Source organism: Ictalurus furcatus, chromosome 10 (genome assembly GCF_023375685.1).
Source record: "Ictalurus furcatus strain D&B chromosome 10, Billie_1.0, whole genome shotgun sequence".
NCBI classification, from domain to species: Eukaryota; Metazoa; Chordata; class Actinopteri; order Siluriformes; family Ictaluridae; genus Ictalurus; species Ictalurus furcatus.
Genome location: NC_071264.1, coordinates 14,709,093 through 14,729,772, shown reverse-complemented (window position 1 = coordinate 14,729,772; position 20,680 = coordinate 14,709,093). Strand labels below are relative to the sequence as shown.

The following is a 20,680-nucleotide window of genomic DNA, read 5'->3' as shown; positions in this document are numbered from 1 at the left end:
TGGCCACTTTTCCTTGTACTTGAAATTAAAATCTGTTTACTTGAAAGTCATTCATAATTGAAGTTGTTGGAATATCAAAAAATGTTATAAAGGACTTTTGTCACTTTTTCAGTTGTCTCTGTAAATTAAGCTCTAAGTATTTTAAAAGTATTTCTAAGTAAATTAAGCTCTATCAGTATAATTCATTCTTGTGTAAAAGAGATGGAACTACTTTCTCACAAGAAGAATTTATATGTTGCTGCTTCACAAAACCCTAAAAAAGTGTAAGTAACTGGAATTACTTTTTTTAAACTATACTGTGCCAGTGCTGTAAAGTTGGATAAATCTATATAAGAAAAGCTTTTGGTCTCACCTCTGTCTCATTTAAAAGACATTTAATATTAGAGTTGTTCATTCACCTTATACAGTTGTATAATATAAATGTTGTTTTGACAGAATTGATCATCTGCCCCTAGGCTTTTTGTTCTTTTCTCTGTACAAGGAAATGTCAATACTGTTGTCACGACTATCTGCCTATGAATTACACATGTGGTATATAGAGAGATTAGGTTGGGGAAATCAAGAACGCTGGAATATTCCTTTTGAGAACAAATTTGTTTCATTGCTCTTGCTGTTTAGTTGGAGCATGTTGCTGTTTGTTAATCATGTTCCTCTCACTTGTGTGAATTTGCATTGCTGAGCTAGAAGGGTGTGTTAACTCCAGTAAAAAAAAAAAAAAAAAAAATAGAACGGTTTAAAGCAACTGTCTTTCTGTCCCATGTGTCATGATATTGTTGTCCTGAATAATGTTTGACCAACGTTATGCATGAGGCCATAAGATTTAGAGATAACGGTCTATATGCAGAGGTGAACAAATTACTAACCTGGGTACCCGGGGTAAGCAAGTGATTCATTGTTACCAAATGGACAATTAGGTTCATCAATAAGATTATGGAACTAATATTTACTTCCCATGAACTATTTAAAAACTAACATTTTCATTTGGTATTTCTGTTTAAACCTACTGTGCTTTATATTGGTACGACGCTTCTGAATTCCACCACCTGCTGCACTACACACATCCGCCACGGTGCTGGTAGGATGTTTTATACTAGGTAAACTAATTAGTGCACACAGATGACGGACAATCTTACAGAATTGAAAACACACAGGTGAAACTGAGCAAAACAAAGTGCATCACGGTCATCTAACTCTCAGTCACCTCTCAGTTAAACATGTTGACAGGAAATACGTGTTGAACATGTTGAAAGATGCTAGCCCGACTTAAGTCATATTTTTAATCGTGATGTGAGGAGAGAACACCACATCTCACAGCCGAAGCACTCAGCAACAACTTAGTGACGTTTAGTCATGTTTGCAAACACAACGTGCTACACTGCAAACTAAATCAGGGGAGGATAAACACATCGTCAGAGTCATCCCCTCCCTTGGAATTCATATACTAATTTGATTCCTTTAGTTTGTATTAAAGTACTAACTTACTACCTGGCCATATGTTACTACATTATGTTAGGTACCAGTTTTTAGCTTGGTTAATCAGGTTTCCAAAACATCAGACTGGGTAAGAACTCTGGGCTGGTGGGTTGGCTAATAAATTTATCATTTGTCCACCCCTGATATAGCTGAAAGTATAACATTACCAATAGTTCATTATATCACTGAGTGAAGTTAATTGTAGAATACAGAGCAAGCTTCCTCCAAACTCACATTACACACCAAACGTTTTATCTATACATATGAAAAGCATGTTCACAGTATCACACTCAGAGAATCACACACATAGAAAAGTAAAAAACCAAATAAAAAACGTTTTATGAATTACAGGAATGTTATCTCTAAGGATACAGTTATTACTGGTTGGTGTGGTGCTGTTAGTCATAGATGGAATGACGGGAGGAAAACAGGGGAATGACGCTAGTGCACGTTCAACACAAAGCTTCACACTGCAGCCTGCAAGTAGTTCTGGATCAGGATGGGATGAGAATCGAAGACACCAGTCACTTAAAAATGTTGTAGGAAGTTTAGTCAGTTGAGTTGGAAGCCACGTCACGCTTGATCGATCTCCGGAGTTGTCACACTCACTGCTGTGGACGAGACATGAGAGCAGCTGTCGCTAAACTGATCACAATACATCATAATACTGTAAAATTAAAGGTATTTGCGCTTTCAACTGATCAAATACACATTCAATATAGATGAGAACAGAAATATGATTGTAAAAACCAAGAGTACAAGCATGCACAGAAAAGTAAAAACACACAGACACCTGAACCCTCTCCATGCGGATGACACCACTGTATTAAAATCTACAGAAATAAACAAAACAGCTATGATAAATCAATCATGAGGGATTGTGAAATAACGATTGACACAACAAGAGAGTCTTTAAGCTGGCAAATATCCAAATCAGACATCCCGGGCAGCTCTGCCACCAACAGTCACTTACGGTATCGCTGTCCTCATCCCCTGTGGGCAGAGTCCTAGACTCTGTAGCGTAGTGCAGAGGAGAATAAACCCAGCTCCTCTCCTCCGGAGGCTGTTTTAGGTAATGGAGAGAATGCAGCAGTCGGCATGAGAAAGCAACAGAGCCGAGACGTGAGCGAGAAATAGAAGACAGTGCAGGAGGTGAAAGTTTGAGACAAACACAGTGATGAAAGAAAGAACAATTACATTAAAGAACCATTTAAAAATGTGATTTTGGATTAGTGCTTGGGTTTTAACACCACGATAAATTCACAATTTCTCTTTTAAAACAAGCTCAGTACTTCCATAAAAACTGATCTGAAAAGTATTGGCAAAATGTCACAAAATAGTCTCGATACCTTGAACAATATACTAATTATTAGAAAGTAAGAATAAAGGTAAATGGCTGGTTTGTCTGCTGGTATATAAACTGCTGAGGAAATGAATGATGAGAATCAAGACTCAGGTACTGAAATCTCACTCGTGTTTACCTGTGACACATGCAAGCTAGTTACTAGCAGTTAACTAGCTGGCTAGCTATTTGGTAGATCTTTCCTAATTTGCATATTCATGCCTGCAACTTCCTTACATTTTAACGTGTATACATGTTCCTAGGCCATTCATATTAAAAATGCATTATTCTACAATAATTAGTTAAAATGTAGAAATATATAAACATATAATTAATGATAATGACACATTCTGGGTCACTTGTATTTTAATAATAATAAATAAATAAATAAATAAAAATTAATGTAAGATTATTATCTTAATTTCTATACCGTTTTAATGTATAAGTGGCATTGCACTTAGGATTGTGGTTTGTGAGGTTCTGCCATGCACTGACGATGGTCGAACTGACTGAAATTCTTTTGTATTTTTATAAAGTTATGTCCTATTAAAAGCAGATTTTTCATTTGGCTATTTCTCAGTTTTGGAGTGTCCATTTTTTGCTGGAGGTTTTTACATTACCTTGGACTTGTGCACACAATTAGTCAAGTAAAATTTTTGCTTGTTAAAACCCTAAGCGTGCCATCTACTGTATAAAAGCAGTTAGTAATAAAAACAGGAAGAGAGGTAGCAGGCTGCAGAAGAGGGAACCGGAGCTGCGCAAATGAAATGGGAAGTGGAAAAGGTAGTGGTGGCCAAGTTCGCATTCTGGCTTTTCACATTTTTAAAGAGGCTAAACATGCCAGCAGGATGTGTGTGACTAATTTCTCTATTACGACAGCACTACAGTCACAATGCACCACAGCAGGCTAGTTCACTACCAAGACTTACACTGTGGCCTGGAGTTAGTCTCCTGTTGTGTGTGATGGTCTGGCTGACACAACAGCTGCCATCAGCAAACTTACAGCAGACAGGAGAAATGTGTGTGTGTACGTGAGAGTGAGTGAGTGAGTGAGTGAGAAAGAGAGAGAAAGAAAGAGTTAAGGGTGAATGGGTGTGAATAAAAAATTAGCAGACAAATAAGGAAATAAATGGTCAAAAAATTAATAACAGAATATAAAACGTGTGACAGAGATAGATGCAAATGTTAAAAATGATATCTGCTCATGTAGTCATGTAGAGAGAGAAGTAGAGTGAAAAAAGAGAGGAACTGAGTGAGAGAAACAAATACATAAATGAACAGGTGACACAGGGTAGCTGATATAAGCTGCAAGTGGATGGATGTTAATTATGAAACACAGTCAAGTTCAACTGTTGACTTGCTCCTAACACCAACGTTCAGCACGGCGTTAAGTTATTTTATACCACAGTACTGCTGAATTCTCAAATCTGATTGGTCAGAAAGAGTTGATTAATTTCAGATCTGACAGTAGTTCCAGCTGCAAGGTTTATAGTAATACCCTCATTCTAATATGACACTGTAAGCTAACAACTTACGCAGGGACTTGTATGCTGGATATTCCATATAAAAACTCATTAAAACCCATGTGTAATGATTTGGTGAGGCTTTCTGTGAAGAGACATGTATTTAACATTTTTGGAAGGAGTCTCCAGTGTCAGCACTTTGAAACAATCAGAGGAAAAGCTGTAACTAAGTTTTTTGTTACAGGAAAGTCGTCAGGATGGAGAAGTTTACAATTTGGGGTTTCTATGTAACATGAAAAGGTGCATTTTTTATTCTTGTTAACTAGAGGAAGAGAGGAAAAGAAAGAGAGGCTGGTGCAGGAAAGACTCTTTATGCCTGATATAAGTGATGGAACTTAACTATACATGGATAAAGTATTGCATGTCGTTATTTAATAAATTACACAAATTGTAATCTTTGGCAAATTGTTGTGTTATAAGAGGAATACAACACAACATGCTGTTATTGGAAAATAATCACCTTTGTGATGGGAATAGTAACTTCACACCACCTTATCACTGATTAGTCTCCTATAATAGCATGCTATAAGGATATTATATTCCTTCTATACTTTCCCACTATTCAGTTATTTTTCTAGAACGCATTTCCTCAAGCTGCTTGAGTCATGCACACAGCAGTAGACTGATGATGTAATTATAAACAAGCCAATGGTGACAGTTTTACTTCTTAGCAACAGGGATGAGTGTTTTCAGTAACGTCCTCCATCATTGTTGCTTAAGCATGGATATAATGCAGTGAGAGGTGTTAAGACACACACGCAGTAAAAAATAAACATCCGAGTCTGAAACCAGGCACTAAAATGAGACGAAATGTTGCATTTTCATGCAGAGGTTACAGCACACTTTAGAACATCTGATGAAGGTATGCAGCAGGGAACAAAACCGCACCCGTCACATGCAGTTTAGACCAGGCAGCATAACACATCACTCTGGACACTGAGAATGAAAATGAGTGGGCAGTCCTAACATTCGATCCATTAAAATAACTGTCTGGATGAATCGGGTTCATTACTAACCTGTAGGTTCCTAAGCCAGAGGGGGAACACACAGTTTGATATAACATCAAAACATGAATTCAGCAAAAAAAACCTGCATTTACATGATTTTCTCCTGAGTCCAAATGTAACTGATTACCTAAGACGTATTTTGTGTCCTTGTTTAGTTTTGCACTGGCTAATGAAGCTAATGTAGAATAAGTAATGCAAATGTCCCTGATTCAGATCCCTTTCTGAAAATATATGTGCATACACTATGTGCTTTAATGCACTGTGTGCTGTATTGGCACGCTTGTTAAAGATGGGTAAAACGGTTATGAACACACATCCTTGTGGTTTATTAGTTTAATTGTGCACTGAGAGAAATCTAACCTTTAAATATATTTTAGATTAGCACAACCATGTGTCACAATTATTGGCATCCATAGAAATTCTCATCAACAAAATGTAACTGAAGCATGTTTACCAAGGGTGCCAATAATTCTGGTGCTGACTTTACCAGGTAGAGGGGCGCCATCTTGAAATCAGTCCGAGCTTAAATATGGATCAGACTAAATCCCTAATAATTTCCAAAGCTGTTTATTCAATAGCACAGTTATTTAAAATTTGTGTACATTTAAAAAAAAACAGATTTTGGATGAGATAGACTTCCATTACTATTCTTTTAATAGTGTCATTTAAATCATTACACTGGTAATTACTTTGCAATAATATATTCTGCTCTATATTTTTTGGATGCAGAACTGTTCCTCGTCTGGCTTCAACACACTGCAGGGGAAACAGTATTCAGTTAAACACACCACACTCTCACACTGGTTTCTCACCAGGCTAACAACACCCGCGCCTCACACCAGCGATTCTGCAGACTGCACAGATTCACATCATCACCTCCAATCATGTCATGGATCCAATAAACATGGCTGTGTTCTGTTATACAGTCATGTGAAAAAATAAGTACACCCCATGGAAATTGTTGGTTTTTTGGCATATTTGGACAAGCAAACATTTGATTCTCTTTGAAACGGTGCCTATCAATAAAGTTCATACAGTCTATCGAATGACACATAAAATTGACATTTTGTTGTAATTAACACAATTTAAATTAACAAAAAAAAACAACAACCCCAGATCAGTCACATGGAAAAAGTAAGAACGCCCTTACATTTATCACACCTTCAAATCCAAAAAATTAAAAATCAGGTGTTCAAGATTGGGTGCCAGTGATTAGAACCTGCTTAGGGAGTGCAGGTGTTATTTAAACCTCTTGTATCTAGTGTCTGCTGTTCCCTTTGCTAGTGAGATGTGTGGTGTCATCATGCCAAGATCTAAAGAGTTCTGTAAGGCCTTCAGAAAAAAGGTTGTGGATGTGTATGAGTCTGGCAAGGGATTTAAAAAGATCTCCAAATTATTTGAAATACATCATTCCACTGTAAGGAAAATCATTTACAAATGACGCAGATTTCAAACGACTGCAAATTAGTCCAGGACTGGCCGTCCCAGCAAATTCAGCCCAAGAGCAGACTGTCTAATGCAAAAAGAAGTCTCCAAGAACCCAAAAATTTAATCACAGGATCTGCTAGTAAGTCCTGCAACTGCTGGTGTCAAAGTGCACGCTTCTACAGTCAGAAAGAGATGCACAAATTTGACCTGCATTGGAGGCACGCCAGGAAAAAGCCTTTGCTGTCTAAAAAGAACATTAACGCAAGACTACAGTTTGCCAATGAGTATATAGGAAAAGACCAGGCCTTTTGGAATAATGTGCTCTGGACAGACGAATCAAAGATAAGAGTTGTTTGGCCACAGTAACAGCAGACATATTGGGTACTGACCAAAAACAACTTTTCAGAAGAAGCACCAATGTTATGGTTTGGGATTGCTTTGCTGCCTTTAAACAAGTGGAAATTTCAACAGGATAATGATTCTAACCACACTAGCAAATCCACCAAGGAATGGCTCAAAAAGAAGAAATGGAGGGTTATGGAATGGCCTAGTCAAAGCCCAGACTTGAATCCCATTGAAATGTTGTGGGGGGATTTGAAACGGGCAGTACATGCAGGAAAACCCTCAAACATCTTGCAACAGAAAGAATATTGCATGGAAGAGTGGTCACAAATTCCAGCAAGCCAATGTCAGAGACTGGTGGACAATTATGCAAAACACCTACAAGAAGTTATTTCTACTAAAGGGAGCAATACTAGCTTCTGAGACCAACGGTGTACTTACTTTTTATACAGAAGAATATCATATCTATTGATATTTCTGTTGAATAAATGATTGTGAAACTAATTTTCCTTGTGGGTTTGTTCAAGTATATCAACTTCATTAATAGGCATAGTTTCATAGATGACCAAATATTTGCTTGTCCAAATGTGTCAAAAAAGCCAACAATTTCCATGAGGTGTAGGCTCTAAATACTCAATATAGAGTCTCGAATGAAGTACATGAATCAGAGCATACTATGACCAAAGGATACTTACAAAGTAGATATCAGTAATTGGCACATCATCATCCTCGTCTACAGAGGAGTGGCTGGGGCAACCAGAGGCTTGACTAGTGCAGTCTGAGTCCACCACTATTTTAGGATTCGCAGGAACTGTGGAACAGGAAGCTTCAGCATGTAGCTCCGGTTCTTCACTGTCACAGTGAGATGAGGAAAAAAAAGAAGAACAAACCTTTTTCAGGTTGCATATTTAATGAGAAATGAGAAAAAAAAAACAACATAGAGGACAGTGTGTTGATGAAGATGAGATGAGTTTTGTTAATAGAATATAAGCAGATTTATGAAGTAGAATTCAAAAAGATTTCATTGCCAATGTTCAAAACACTGAAATATAATAAAAATTAACAACCTGTTGCAATATGATGTCCCAATTTAACTGTTGCTGAATACAATTAAGTTGCACAAGCAGCTACTCTCTCTCTCTTGATTTTCTGCCTCTAAAAAGTTACAGAAGGCAAACAACCTCCTCATTAAGAGTTAAACCAATCATTACTGAACCTTTATTACTGATAATAATAAATCTACTAATCTAGATAGCAAAATATGAGTTAGTTAGCTGATACCAGTAAGAGCATTTTTATGGTTACAGTTTTTCAGTAAAAAAAAATAAAAAAAGAACAAGTGTGAAGACACCCTAAGGTCCCTCAGAGACTACACTAGAAAAACTATAGCAGTATTTATCATCACTGCTGCTATTAGACCAGACGACACTACTGATCTTCTGCTACTATTCATCTATTGCATTAATATTTTTACCTAGGATCATGGATACATATATCTTGTACTTGTGTGTGTGTGTGTGTGTATATATATATATATATATATATATATATATATATATACACACACACACACACATATATATATATATATATATATATATATATATATATATAAAATTATAATCTATATAAGTATCAGTAAAACACACACACCTCCTTAATCTAATTAGCCAAAGGATTAATATTTCCCACCACAGGACCAAGCAACAATAGGTGAGCAGATCTAGAAGGGGCAGATCAGGCAGATGGCTAATTCCCCTCTCCTACAACTGCTTCTTTCCCCTTAACCCATATGGCCGCACACCAACAGTCCCAATGACCTTCCTCCACTGACACAGCCCAAAAACATGTCACTACACACTTTTAACCAACTGCTTCAAACCACAACAGAGGGACAGATGTGACATTGCAAAAATACACTTCCAAGTTCAATCATCAAACAAACAGGGAAAGATAATACCCTGTTAACCAGCATATAAGGACAGCATGAGTCCACTAAGACACAGACTGAGCAGTCAAATCAGGGTAGTCCAGTGCTAAATGAGTCTGTGTTTTAGTTACAGTATATGAAAGACAGTGAGAGTGGTGGACTGTAAAGGCCTTTGCACAACAGGCTGTGTATTGCCTGCCCCAGGTAGCAGCTGATGTATGATGGAGGCACCTGACTGGTGGGTGGGAATTGGCCAAGATATTTAACGTTGAAAATCAAGAAAAAATCCAAGTGTTTTGTTCCATGCATAAAGACTTTGATAATGAAGTGGAAAAACATATGACAAGAAACTGCTGAGGAACTTTTCAGACTGTGGCTGTAAATATCGTGCATTAACCACTGAAGATGTTAAAAATCTTCAATGAGTCAACGGATGTTTTTCTGTCCTGCAAATGTGGGTGGTGCAAATGACTTCATTTTTACTTTGATTTTCTAATATTTAAACAACTTCATGTATGTTTTTGGAGACATTTTGCACACAGAATCATATGTTTTCTACCAGCCATTAAACAAATATAAAACATCCATTTAGTTATGCAAAGGCTGTTACACCAATAATTACCTTGTTTCTGGAGAAGGTTGTGGTGCTATTAGTGTAGGCTCGCTGTCTTGTCTCTTCAACTCCACCTCTACTGTGATGGTCTGCTGATCTTCCTCCTGAGTCCTACAATCACACCAGCAGAGGGTGCCAACATTCAACAAACTGCCATTCAATAACTAATGAGAATAAAGAATGGAGTGTAATGGTTGAAAATGTTGCCTCTGTCTGTGCAAATAAATTGATGGTCTTCCATTCTTGGGTGGGTGAAATATAGGCAGAGTCTTTTTTTCTTACAGGAATGAAACCGAGTCAAAGCAACTTACGTTCCGTCTTGGCTAGACTGGGTGTGTCTCCTGTGAGAGAAAACAGAAACAGCATTATAACAGGCTCAGCAGTCACAGCTAGAAAGACAGTGTGTGTGTGTGTGTGTGTGTGCGTGTGCGTGTGTATGTGTGTGTATGTGTGTGTGCATGTGTGTGTGCGAGTGTGTGCACACGCGTGTGTGTGTGTGTGTGTGTGTGTGTGTGTGCATGTGTGTGTGTGTTACCTGTAGCGTGGGTGCTCAGAGGTGTCAGATGGGGAGCGCTCGGGAATGGAGAGAGAGGTGGTGGAGGAGAGTGTAGTGGCGATGGAGGCTGTGGTGGCATCTTCAAACGATGGAGGTGTGCAGGGAAGCACATCTGAGCGTCCTGAAAAAGAGAGAGAGAGAAAGAAAGAAAGAGAGAGAGATGGACAGACAGACAGACAGACAGGCAGGCAGATAGACAGACAAACACACACACACACACACACACAAAGTCAAAGAACAGTTGTTTATTCATCTTGTTTTTTCAAGGTTACAGGAAAGATTGTTAGGAACTCTTCAAGTCTGAATAATATCCTTCAATTAAATAATCTTAAAAACAAATGAGGCAAATTAAAATTCTTACAGAAGCATTAAGAAGTCAACTATAATGTTAAATTGTTAAAACATCTGTAAACACAGCAGGAAAAACATAGGCTCCAAAACATAGGCTCTGTTTTAAAATAAAAAAGTGTCAGTTCAAAACACACGTTATTTCGAACCACTCACTTAACAAAACACAAACCCCCCATTCAGACAGCTTTTCTAAACACTAATACTGAGGCTCCATGCTGTAAGTGTACAGGACATGCCTTACAGTTCTGAAGCCAACTAGAATGAGTAGGTATTTTCATGCGGGGCCGTTTACCTTCGTCCTCCAACGTGGGGAAGCTACGGGCCCCTCGCAGGTCGTAAATGCTGTCGTCTCTCTCGGAGGGAAGCTGGCTGATTGACCATGCAGCTCCAGGCCCTGAGTATTTGAGCACAGCAAGGCCTCCGCGACCACGCTTTGAGGGAGAGGACTTCAAGGCTGAGAACAGAAACAGGAGTGCTGTTATGACTTTAAAGAAACAAAAAGCTCAGATATACTTCCATGATATGACATGATCAGCCATGACATGATTTGTGTCTGATGTTTGCTTCTTTAGTCTTGCATTGGAGAAATTAGGCTAATGTAGTAATGGAAGCCTATGTCAACCAAAAAATTATTTTGTACCAAATGTCATGCATTCTGTTGGTGAACCTCAGGTATAGGTCATGGGGGGTGGGGGAACAGGTAACAGCGGAAAATAATCAAAAATAGGGAAAAATATTTATTTGAGCCATCTTAAAGAGAGAAAAAGTCTCTCAAAATCACAGGAAATGTGTATACATAGTATATACACTCACTGCCCACTTTATTAGGAACACCTGTACATTCATGCAGTTATCTAATCAGGCAATCATGTGGCAGCAGCTCAGTGTAAAAAAATCAGATACAGGTCAAGAGCTTGAGTTACTGTACACATCAAAGATCAGAAAGAAGAAAAAGTGTGACCGCTGTTACTTTGATCATGGCATGGATATTGGTACCATCACACTTTTTCCCCATTCTGATATTTTTAAGTAAGTTAACTGTAGTTCTTGACCTGTATTGGACTGCTGCCACATGACTGTAGTTCTTGACCTGTATTGGACTGCTGCCACATGACTGGCTGATTAGATAACTGCAACGAATTTGCAAGTGTTTAGTACTTTTTAAATGTGGACCTCCATTTTAAAGGGGCCAAACATAGTTGGACAAATTAACAATCATAAATTAAATTATCATTTTTAATGGTTATAAATTCTTAGCAGTCACCGACTGCCTTAAGTCTGGAGCCATAGACATCACCAGACGCTGGGTTTCTTCCCTGGTGATGCTCTTCCAAGCTTTTCTTGCAGGTGTCTTCAGTTCCTGCTTGCTCTTGGGGTGGTTTGTCTTCCGTTTGCCTTCAGCAAGTGTAATGCATACTCAATTGGTTTCAGATCAGGTGATAGACTTGGCCATTGCAGAACATTCCACGGCTTAAAAAAAATTCTTGGGTTGCTTTCGAAGTATGCTTCGGGTCATTGTCCATCTGCAGTGTGAAGTGCCATCCAATGACTCTGACCTGACTGTATATCATACAACTGTATAGTCAATCAGCACGTAATAAATCAATGAGTCAAGTTTTTGAAGCAGACTTACAAGTGCTCTTTCGAAATACTGTGCTGCTCATAAATCTGAAGAATCTGTCTGCATAGAAAGAAGGCCGGTGAACAGACACTGTGTCCTAAAAAACCAAACAGAATAACTAAGAGTTAGAAAACTGGAATTTTATGACTTACTGCCTCATTAATCTGAACATTTCCCTCAGCCTGATCATTAGTATCCCTAGAAAGATCCTGACAACATCTGCATGAAGAACACACTTCCTGATAAGGCTGAAAGACACAGTTTACATGTCTATATACCACGGTATGAACACATACACATAGTCATATACAGCACCACAGGTCACACACACCCAGTGTGTACAGTGAAAGCCAGCCAATCACGAATGTGTCCTCACATGTTTTTTGTTTATATTAAGTCACTTCAAACATCAAGTGTGAGCCCATAGTCATTTTCATATTGTTAGTGAGCTATTTGGTATAACAAGAATTAACTTTTTGACCTTATTGCATGGCTATACTTCCTGAACAAATTAATAGACTGGTTCATGTGTGAAATTGGTGATACAGAACACAAATACTGCTTAAAAAAACAAACAAGCAAACAAAAAACAACAGCAAATGAGTATGACAAAACTGGATCCATTTCAGATCTACTTGAATCTGATTCGAACAAGTTCCATCACCCACTGCTGGATAAATGACTTCATTAAGGTATAAATGAAGTGACAACCGTTCAGGTTCAGATGCAGGCAAATGCATCACAGGCCATACTGTGGAAGTGGCACAGCCTCACAGCTGATCCTGTGAAGCTTTCAGCTATAAATAAAGAACTGCTGAATGTGAGACTGTATACGTGTGTGTGTTGAGTGTGAGAGACTTTGAGAGAGCTGTTTCTATACCTTTTCTACCATCCTTCTAACAAAAACGGCAAAACTCAGCTAAAGGTCCAATACTGATTATTATCTATACCAGTGGTTGTCAAAGTGGGGTCTGTTTTTATTTATATTTATTTATTTCTTTTCCTACAGTGGTGGAAATCACAACCCACTATTATTAAAGCTATTACAGTGCATCCGGAAAGTATTCACAGCGCTTCACTTTTTCCACATTTTGTTGTGTTCCAAATTCCAAAATGGATTAAATTCATTATTTTCCTCAAAATTCTACAAACAATACCCCATAATGACAACGTGAAAGAAGTTTGTTTGAAACCTTTGCAAATTTATTAAAAAAGCACATACATAACTATTCACAGCCTTTGATCAATAGTTTGGTGAAGCACCTTTACAATTACAATTACAGCCTCAAGTCTTTTTGAGTATGATGCTACAAGCTTGGCACACCTATTTTTGGGAAGTTTCTCCCATTCTTCTTTGCAGGACCTCTCAAGCTCCATCAGGTTGGATGGGGAGCGTCGGTGCACAGCCATTTTCAGCTCTCTCCAGAGATGTTCAATCGGGTTCAAGTCTGGGCTCTGGCTGGGCCACTCAAGGACATTCACAGAGTTGTCCTGTAGCCACTCCTTTGTTATCTTGGCTGTGTGCTTAGGGTCGTTGTCCTGTTGGAAGATGAACCTTCACCCCAGTCTGAGGTCCAGAGCGCTCTGGAGCAGGTTTTCATCATGGATGTCTCTGTACATTGCTGCATTCATCTTTCCCTTGATCCTGACTAGTCTCCCAGTTCCTGCCGCTGACAAACATCCCCACAGCATGATGCTGCCACCACCATGCTTCAATGTAGGGATGGTATTTGCCAGGTGATGACTGGTGCCTGGTTTCCTCCAGACATGACACTTGCCATTCAGGCCAAAGAGTTCAATCTTTGTTTCATCAGACCAGAGAATTTAATTTCTCATGGTCTGAGAGCCTTTTGGCAAACTCCAGGCGGGCTGTCATGTGCCTTTTACTGAGGAGTGGCTTCCATCTGGCCACTCTACCATACAGGCCTGATTGGTGGAGTGCTGCAGAGATGGTTGTTCTTCTGGAAGGTTCTCCTCTCTCCACAGAAACACGCTGGAGCTCTGTCAGAGTGAACATCGGGTTTTTGGTCACCTCCCTGACTAAGGCTCTTCTCCCCCGATCGCTCAGTTTTGCTGGGCGGCCAGCTCTAGGAAGAGTCCTGCTGGTTTCAAACTTCTTCCATTTATGGATGATGGAGGCCACTGTGCTCATTGGGACCTTCAATGCTACAGAAATGTTTCTGTACCCTTCCCCAGATCTGTGCCTCGATACAATCCTGCCTCGGAGGTCTACAGACAATTCCTTGGACTTAATGGCTTGGTTTGTGCTCTGACATGCATTGTTAACTGTGGGACCTTATATAGACATGTGTGTGCCTTTCCAAATCATGTCTGATCAACTGAATTTACCACAATTGAATTTACAATCAAGTTGTAGAAACATCACAAGGATGATCAGTGGAAACAGGATGCACCTGAGCTCAAAAGGCTGCGAATACTTATGTACATGTGCTTTTTTTGTTTTTTATTTTTAATAAATTTGCAAAGATTTCAAACAAACTTCTTTCAAGTTGTCATTATGGGGTATTGTTTGTAGAATTTTGAGGAAAATAATTAATTTAATCTATTTGGAATAAGGCTGTAACATAACAAAATGTGGAAAAAGTGAAGCACTGTGAATATTTTCCGGATGCACTGTATATTGTATTATTGAGTCTTTATAGTTATTTCCATATTTGGCTGGCCACGTGAAAGGCTTTAATTCAAACCTCAGTAACTATGTAGGTTTATAAATGTCAACTTGGACCTAATGTGCTCTTTGAATGTGAATGTTCAGGAATAAAAAGCTCCATTGCGCCAATACATCCATTTTACAAATTTAAATAAAAAAGCCTATAATTTGAATAGATATATTATAAATCTGTTCTGGAATGGTCTATGAAATTTATTTGACAGTTAAAGGGGTTTCTGGCTGTAAGATGTCAGAGAATCTCGATCTATACCAGTATTTACTAGTGCATCAGTCTATCTGTGACTGAAATAAAGGGTTTGTAGCTTCATAAATACATGCAGGAAGGAGGGTGGCATTACGGCCAAGGTCAGAGACCACAGAGTGTCCAGACAGAGTGTGCTGCTAAATCATTAAACCTTCATACAGAGCAGCAACATCGCAACTTAACAATCAGACTGATGTCACACTGTAGCAAAAACAGTAACCCAAATTCAACTGACATGAATTGAACAGTGCATGAATTGCAGGAGATTAAAAACTTTAATACCCACCCCGTCATGAACGAGAGCTTTCCATGTGTGTTCTAATTTCTTTATTAGCCTGAAACAAAAATCACCATCAGTTAGCTTAAGACCCAACAGTATAAATGCACAGCTTGTAAGTTATACTGGCAAGCTCTGAGTGAAATTCTGAATTATTTACAACAGCTCTCAGTAAACTCTTAAAGAGACCGAGCATAAACAGAAAATCTGAAATAATGACTGTGTTACCTGTAAGACTGCAGGATGTCAATGATGCCAATGTACAGCAACAGACGCTCTCCTTTACTGTTCACTGCCGGGATGCCTCCCATCCTGAGGGGGAAAATATGTGCCATGGTTTATAGACAACATGTGACACTGTTGTAGAAAAATCACTAATTCCATCAGCTTATGTCAGGGTTTCCAATTTTTACATAGACAAAGACTTTTACAGAGAGCTAATGCTGGCTGGATGGAGTGTGCAGATTTCCTTCCTTCATACTGCGTTTCAGGTGAATTAATATCTATCAAATTTTTGTGCATGTTTAACACTGGGTCAAAACTGACTGCATTTCTGCCACTAGACAATGGAAAACAAAATGGTAAAATTTTCTATATAGTCCTTTCACAAAGTCCTTTCTAAGGTAGAAACTGGAGTATGCATATAAACAGGGTTTGATGATAACCACAGGCGCTTGGGAGAAAAAACTGTAGTTCGTCAGTTTTAGTTTAGTCAAGATGAAGTTCTCATGCACACTTATTTATTTATTCCAGTTTTAGGAAAAATATATGTATAACAATTTATAAGAGCGTGTGTGTAAACCTCTCTAGTAGGGATGGGTATCGTTAAGGTTTTAACAGTATTACTACTTTTACCGATACTGCTTATCCATGCGGTACTTTAACCGTATTCTTATTGGTACTTTATTACTTATTCTGTTCAGAATTAACATTGTTTTATTTATTTAAATGTAAAATCAATAAAATAATCATTTAAAAAACAAGTCGAAAATATGCTGAATGCGTGATGTCATTTCACCCGAATGAAATCAACATCACTTTAACGTAAGGTAAGCAAACCAATTAGGGTGATTTTACATGTATTTTAAACAGCTTGAACAACTTTGATCCAACATGACTTTAATGAGCAAAAAGATATCAGATCAACGTCGGAGAGGAACATTGTTTCGATGCCGCAAGAGACCTCGATTATGCGATGATTATACGTCATTGTTATTTGGGAAGGCTGCTAGCATACATACCTGATGTAGATGGGGAAAACAGACACGAGCTAGCTAGGCAGTCGAAAACATTGCTTTTCTCTGTCTGCACATAATGCACTTTTGAAAGATGCTTTGACAGATTGCTTGTGTTTTCGTCCTTACAAGCAAAAATCTTGTTGCACTAGTGGCAGCAAGTGTTGTCTGCATCAACTCTAGTGAAATGTAACCACACTTTTGAACGTTTGGTTCTCTTTGCCATCGTCACTCTATGCATTAAGCGGGAGCTTTCGTGTTGTGTGTGTGCGCTCACTGTTGCGTGTGACAGACAGCCTCTGTGCACGAGAGATCTCACTTCCAGATTGCAAATAACGAAAATGCAGACAAACGTCTTAATATTATCGCAAATTAGAAATGGTTGGTGAGATAAAATGTGTAAGATAACCTTTATTTATCAATAATAAACAGGAAATAAAAATAATTAATTTCTCCAGTACCAAAAGCAGAACTGAAGCTTACTGATACTACAATCTTATATAATTTCGCACCGGGGACAGTTTAATACCGGGTTTCAGTACCCATCCCTACTCTCAAGTGTCTACATCATACCCCCTGTGGTTGCCCAAAAACCCGTGCACTCCAGTTTGTACCATGACGAGTTTGACTGCACTGTTTCTAAGCGCCTCCGCTGAATGCCGCAGGAGATCAAGCAGCGTTTTTAATCACTTTCTAATTATCATTATCATTATTAAAAGTTTTTGTAAGCTGTTAGAATGACACTTTATTGTAGGCGAATTTGATCTTTTTTCGGTCAAAATTTGTTTTTGATCATTGTCAAGATTTTGGTGACATCCCTAATAAATACAATTCGCTGATGTTAACTATATACTTGTCAAATGTTAAGTTGTACATACACTGTGTCACCTTATTCCCCTTGTGCTGAGCGAGAAGCATTCAGCGCACATGAACTGCCCGAAGTGTGACAGCGCGCGCTTCCGGGATCTCTTTGACATTTACTTTGTTTACGATCTCACTTGTGTTTTGTTATGGTTTCTGTCCGTCCTCCGTCATTGGTTGTTTCCCTTATGTGTGATTATTGTAATCAGCTGTTTTGTGTTGTCCACTTGATTTCGTTTAGTATTTAAACCCCTCGTGTGTCTTTGTTCAAACGCGAAATATACGCTCAGTTGCATTTGACTCTGTCTATACACTGCCAATGATTGCCGCTGAGTCTCTGGTTTTGATTCTGTTTTGTACATGACTCCGATTTTATGCCTATCCTGTTCCAGTCTGTTTGTACGATCGCTTGACCCTTGCCTGACTACAGTTTTTGATATTTGCTCTATGTTTTGGATTGTTATTCTCATTAAAGCTGCCTTACCTGCATTTGCATCTATCTCCTAAACTCGTTACATGACACACTGATAGAGTTTATCTCACAATTATGAATTCAAAACATTCTCCATTCAGAGGCTGTGTCTCAAGAGAGGAAATTTAATTAAGAAATTACTAATGTGAGATGGGGAAGGAGGCACGGATTCTTCGGGGTCAGTTAATATCGGTTAAAAACACCTATACACTAACAACTGATCTGCTGTTATTATTTAGGGGGAAAAAGGAGACTATTTTGGCTTATTTTTGAATAATTACACATCGCAACATACTCCAATGTTACAATGATGTATTCCTATGCATAATGAATAAAGGCTGGAAGGTCTTGTGTCTGGTGCCCTAATAAGTGAAAGTTCTCACGTGTCCTCTGTGTCGACGTCCTCTCCGCAGGCCGAGGCTCCCTGGATGGACTCCATGGCGGTGGAGTAGAGGGCTTTCTGGGCTGGTGGTCTCTTCCCGTCACTGCTGCTCTGCGAGCCGTCAGTGTTCTGCTCTGTCTCAGCCTGGTCCAGGTTATGCAGCCCCAGCAACAAACTGTAATCCATGATCTTAAAACTCTCCAGCACCTACAAGCCAAACAGTGGAACACTGAGAAACACTGACCTGGGACAAGACTTAGAGAAAGCTGAGTTTCCAATGGCAGGGAAGGGGCTCAATAATGTCTTGGACAAATATAAATGAACAGATGGCAGGCAGAACTGACCCAAGTTGCCCCCTTTGACCTAATACTACTTAATGTTCTAACTGATGCCCAAACACATCTTTACGACTATGATCTTTAGCCTGAAACTTGAAAAGCAATCAAATCACACGGTGATTCCAAACTGATTCCAGGGATTCGAGCACACTGATTAGTTTGGTTTTTTTTGCTCTGTGACAGACGATACGACTGTGTAACACAGCATAAATAAGTGATGTCACTGTAAAGTGACACTTCGATGAGGTAAGGCCATCTCATTTAGCAAACCTTCATTTTTTTAACCTCACAACCTCAGAGGGAGGAGCTAAGACACAAGGGATGTAAGGAAAGGAAATGTAGCAATGACAAGCACTCAGTATGTTTGAGTTGTGGTGGTGTTAAAGAGGTGTTAAATTTCAGTTTTGTAGGGCCACAGCACTGCACTAGTTAGTGTTTACATCAAGTCCTCCAGTCTATATAATACATCCCACATTTTTGTTCTCCACATAACTATTCTTTTTGTAATGTGTGAGCAATATTAGTTCATCTTTAACCTCTTTCAAAGCTCAGAGTAAGGTTGCCTTGCAAGATGTTTTCAGGTGTACTGACATCTTTGTCTATTACTGATACTTTTGAGTATTCTTGTTAACACACTGTGATCTCCCTTCCTCAATTGCAGGGGTGTCCAAAATCCAGCCTCAGGGCCAAATGCGCTCAGCAGCTTCTCTCGGAGACTGTATGATGGGTGGCCTGCCAGCCAACACGTTGCAAATTTTCTTTTCACCTGATGGTGGCAGCAAACTGTGTTAACACAGCTAGCTAAAATGCAAGAGGCCTTTTAACCCTCTGACTACACCTGCAAGTTAACTGACTGAAATTTAGTCATGGTTACAGAAAAAAAGCATAGCGTTAACAGTGAGAAGAGGCAATTTCAAAAGAGCTGGAAACCTTTAAGCATATAAAAGCTATATATATATATACACATACACACACATAGTCATGTGAAAAATATGTACACCCCATGGAAATTGTTGGCTTTTTTTGGCATATTTGGACAAGAAAACATCTGATCCTCTTTGAAACAGTACCTATTAATGAAGTTGATACACTCTATCGAATGACAAACATTGATATTTTGTAGTAATTTTCACAATTTAAATGAACAAAAAACAGATCAGTCACATGGAAAAAGTAAGAATGCCCCTACATTTATCACACCTCCAAATCCATTAGAATCAGGTGTTCAAGAACAGGTGCCAGTGATTAGAACCTGTTTAGCAAGTACAGGTAGAACCTGTCTAATTTAAACCCCTCTCATATCTCGTGTCTGGTGTCCCCTTTGCTAGTGAGGTGTGTGGTGTCATCTTGCCAAGATCTAAAGTGTTCTGTAAAGCCTTTAGAAAAAAAAGCCTGTGGAAGCCTATTAGTCTGGCAAGGGATTTAAAAAGATCTCCAAATTATTTGAAATACATCATTCCACTGTAAGGAAAATCATCTACAAATGGTGCAGATTTCAAACGACTGCCAGTTTGTCCAGGACCGGCTGTCCCTGCAAATTCAGCCCAAGAGCAGACCGTCTGATGCAAAAAGATGTCTCCCAGAGCCCCAAAATTTCATTTCATCAGTAAGTCTTGCAACTGTTGGTGTTAGTGGATGCTTCCACAATCAGAAAGAGATTGCACAAATTTGACCTGCATGCGAGGCGTACTAGGAAAAAGCCTTTGCAAGATTACAGTTTGCCAATGAGCATATAGGCAAAAACCAGGCCTTTTGGAATAATGTGCTCTGGACAGACGAATCAAAGATAGAGTTGTTTGGCCACAGTAACAGCAGACATGTTTGGTGGTGACCAAAGACAGCTTTTCAGGAGAAGTACCTCATACCAACTGTGAAGCACGGTGATGGAAATGTCATGGCTTAGGGTTGCTTCTCTGCCTCAGGGACTGGACAGTTTGCGTTCATTGATTCAACTATGAATTCTGTGTCATATCAAAGAGTGCTTGAAGATAAC

General features: G+C 38.9%; 1 protein-coding gene across 7 annotated transcripts in view; it reads right to left on the bottom strand.

Annotated features, from left to right (window-relative positions):
* Window positions 1–385: 385 nt before the first annotated feature.
* The window catches only part of pip5k1ca (phosphatidylinositol-4-phosphate 5-kinase, type I, gamma a), a 40,318-nt gene continuing 20,023 nt past the window's right edge, over window positions 386–20,680 (bottom strand). For 2 of the 7 annotated variants that reach the window (XM_053634484.1, XM_053634485.1), the window contains exons 8-17: window positions 18,351–18,556; window positions 15,628–15,711; window positions 15,409–15,457; window positions 12,199–12,283; window positions 10,858–11,019; window positions 10,194–10,335; window positions 9,970–9,999; window positions 9,668–9,769; window positions 7,811–7,967; window positions 386–2,536 (exon numbers count right to left, since the gene is read on the bottom strand). In XM_053634484.1, coding sequence (XP_053490459.1) covers window positions 2,342–2,536; window positions 7,811–7,967; window positions 9,668–9,769; window positions 9,970–9,999; window positions 10,194–10,335; window positions 10,858–11,019; window positions 12,199–12,283; window positions 15,409–15,457; window positions 15,628–15,711; window positions 18,351–18,556 — 1,212 coding nt within the window. In that variant the 3' untranslated portion in view covers window positions 386–2,341. Of the gene's footprint in view, window positions 2,537–5,068; window positions 6,200–7,810; window positions 7,968–9,667; window positions 9,770–9,969; window positions 10,000–10,193; window positions 10,336–10,857; window positions 11,020–12,198; window positions 12,284–15,408; window positions 15,458–15,627; window positions 15,712–18,350; window positions 18,557–20,680 lie in introns of those variants that run through there. The other 5 variants (XR_008386903.1, XM_053634486.1, XM_053634488.1 and 2 more) reach the window with 5 other exon arrangements.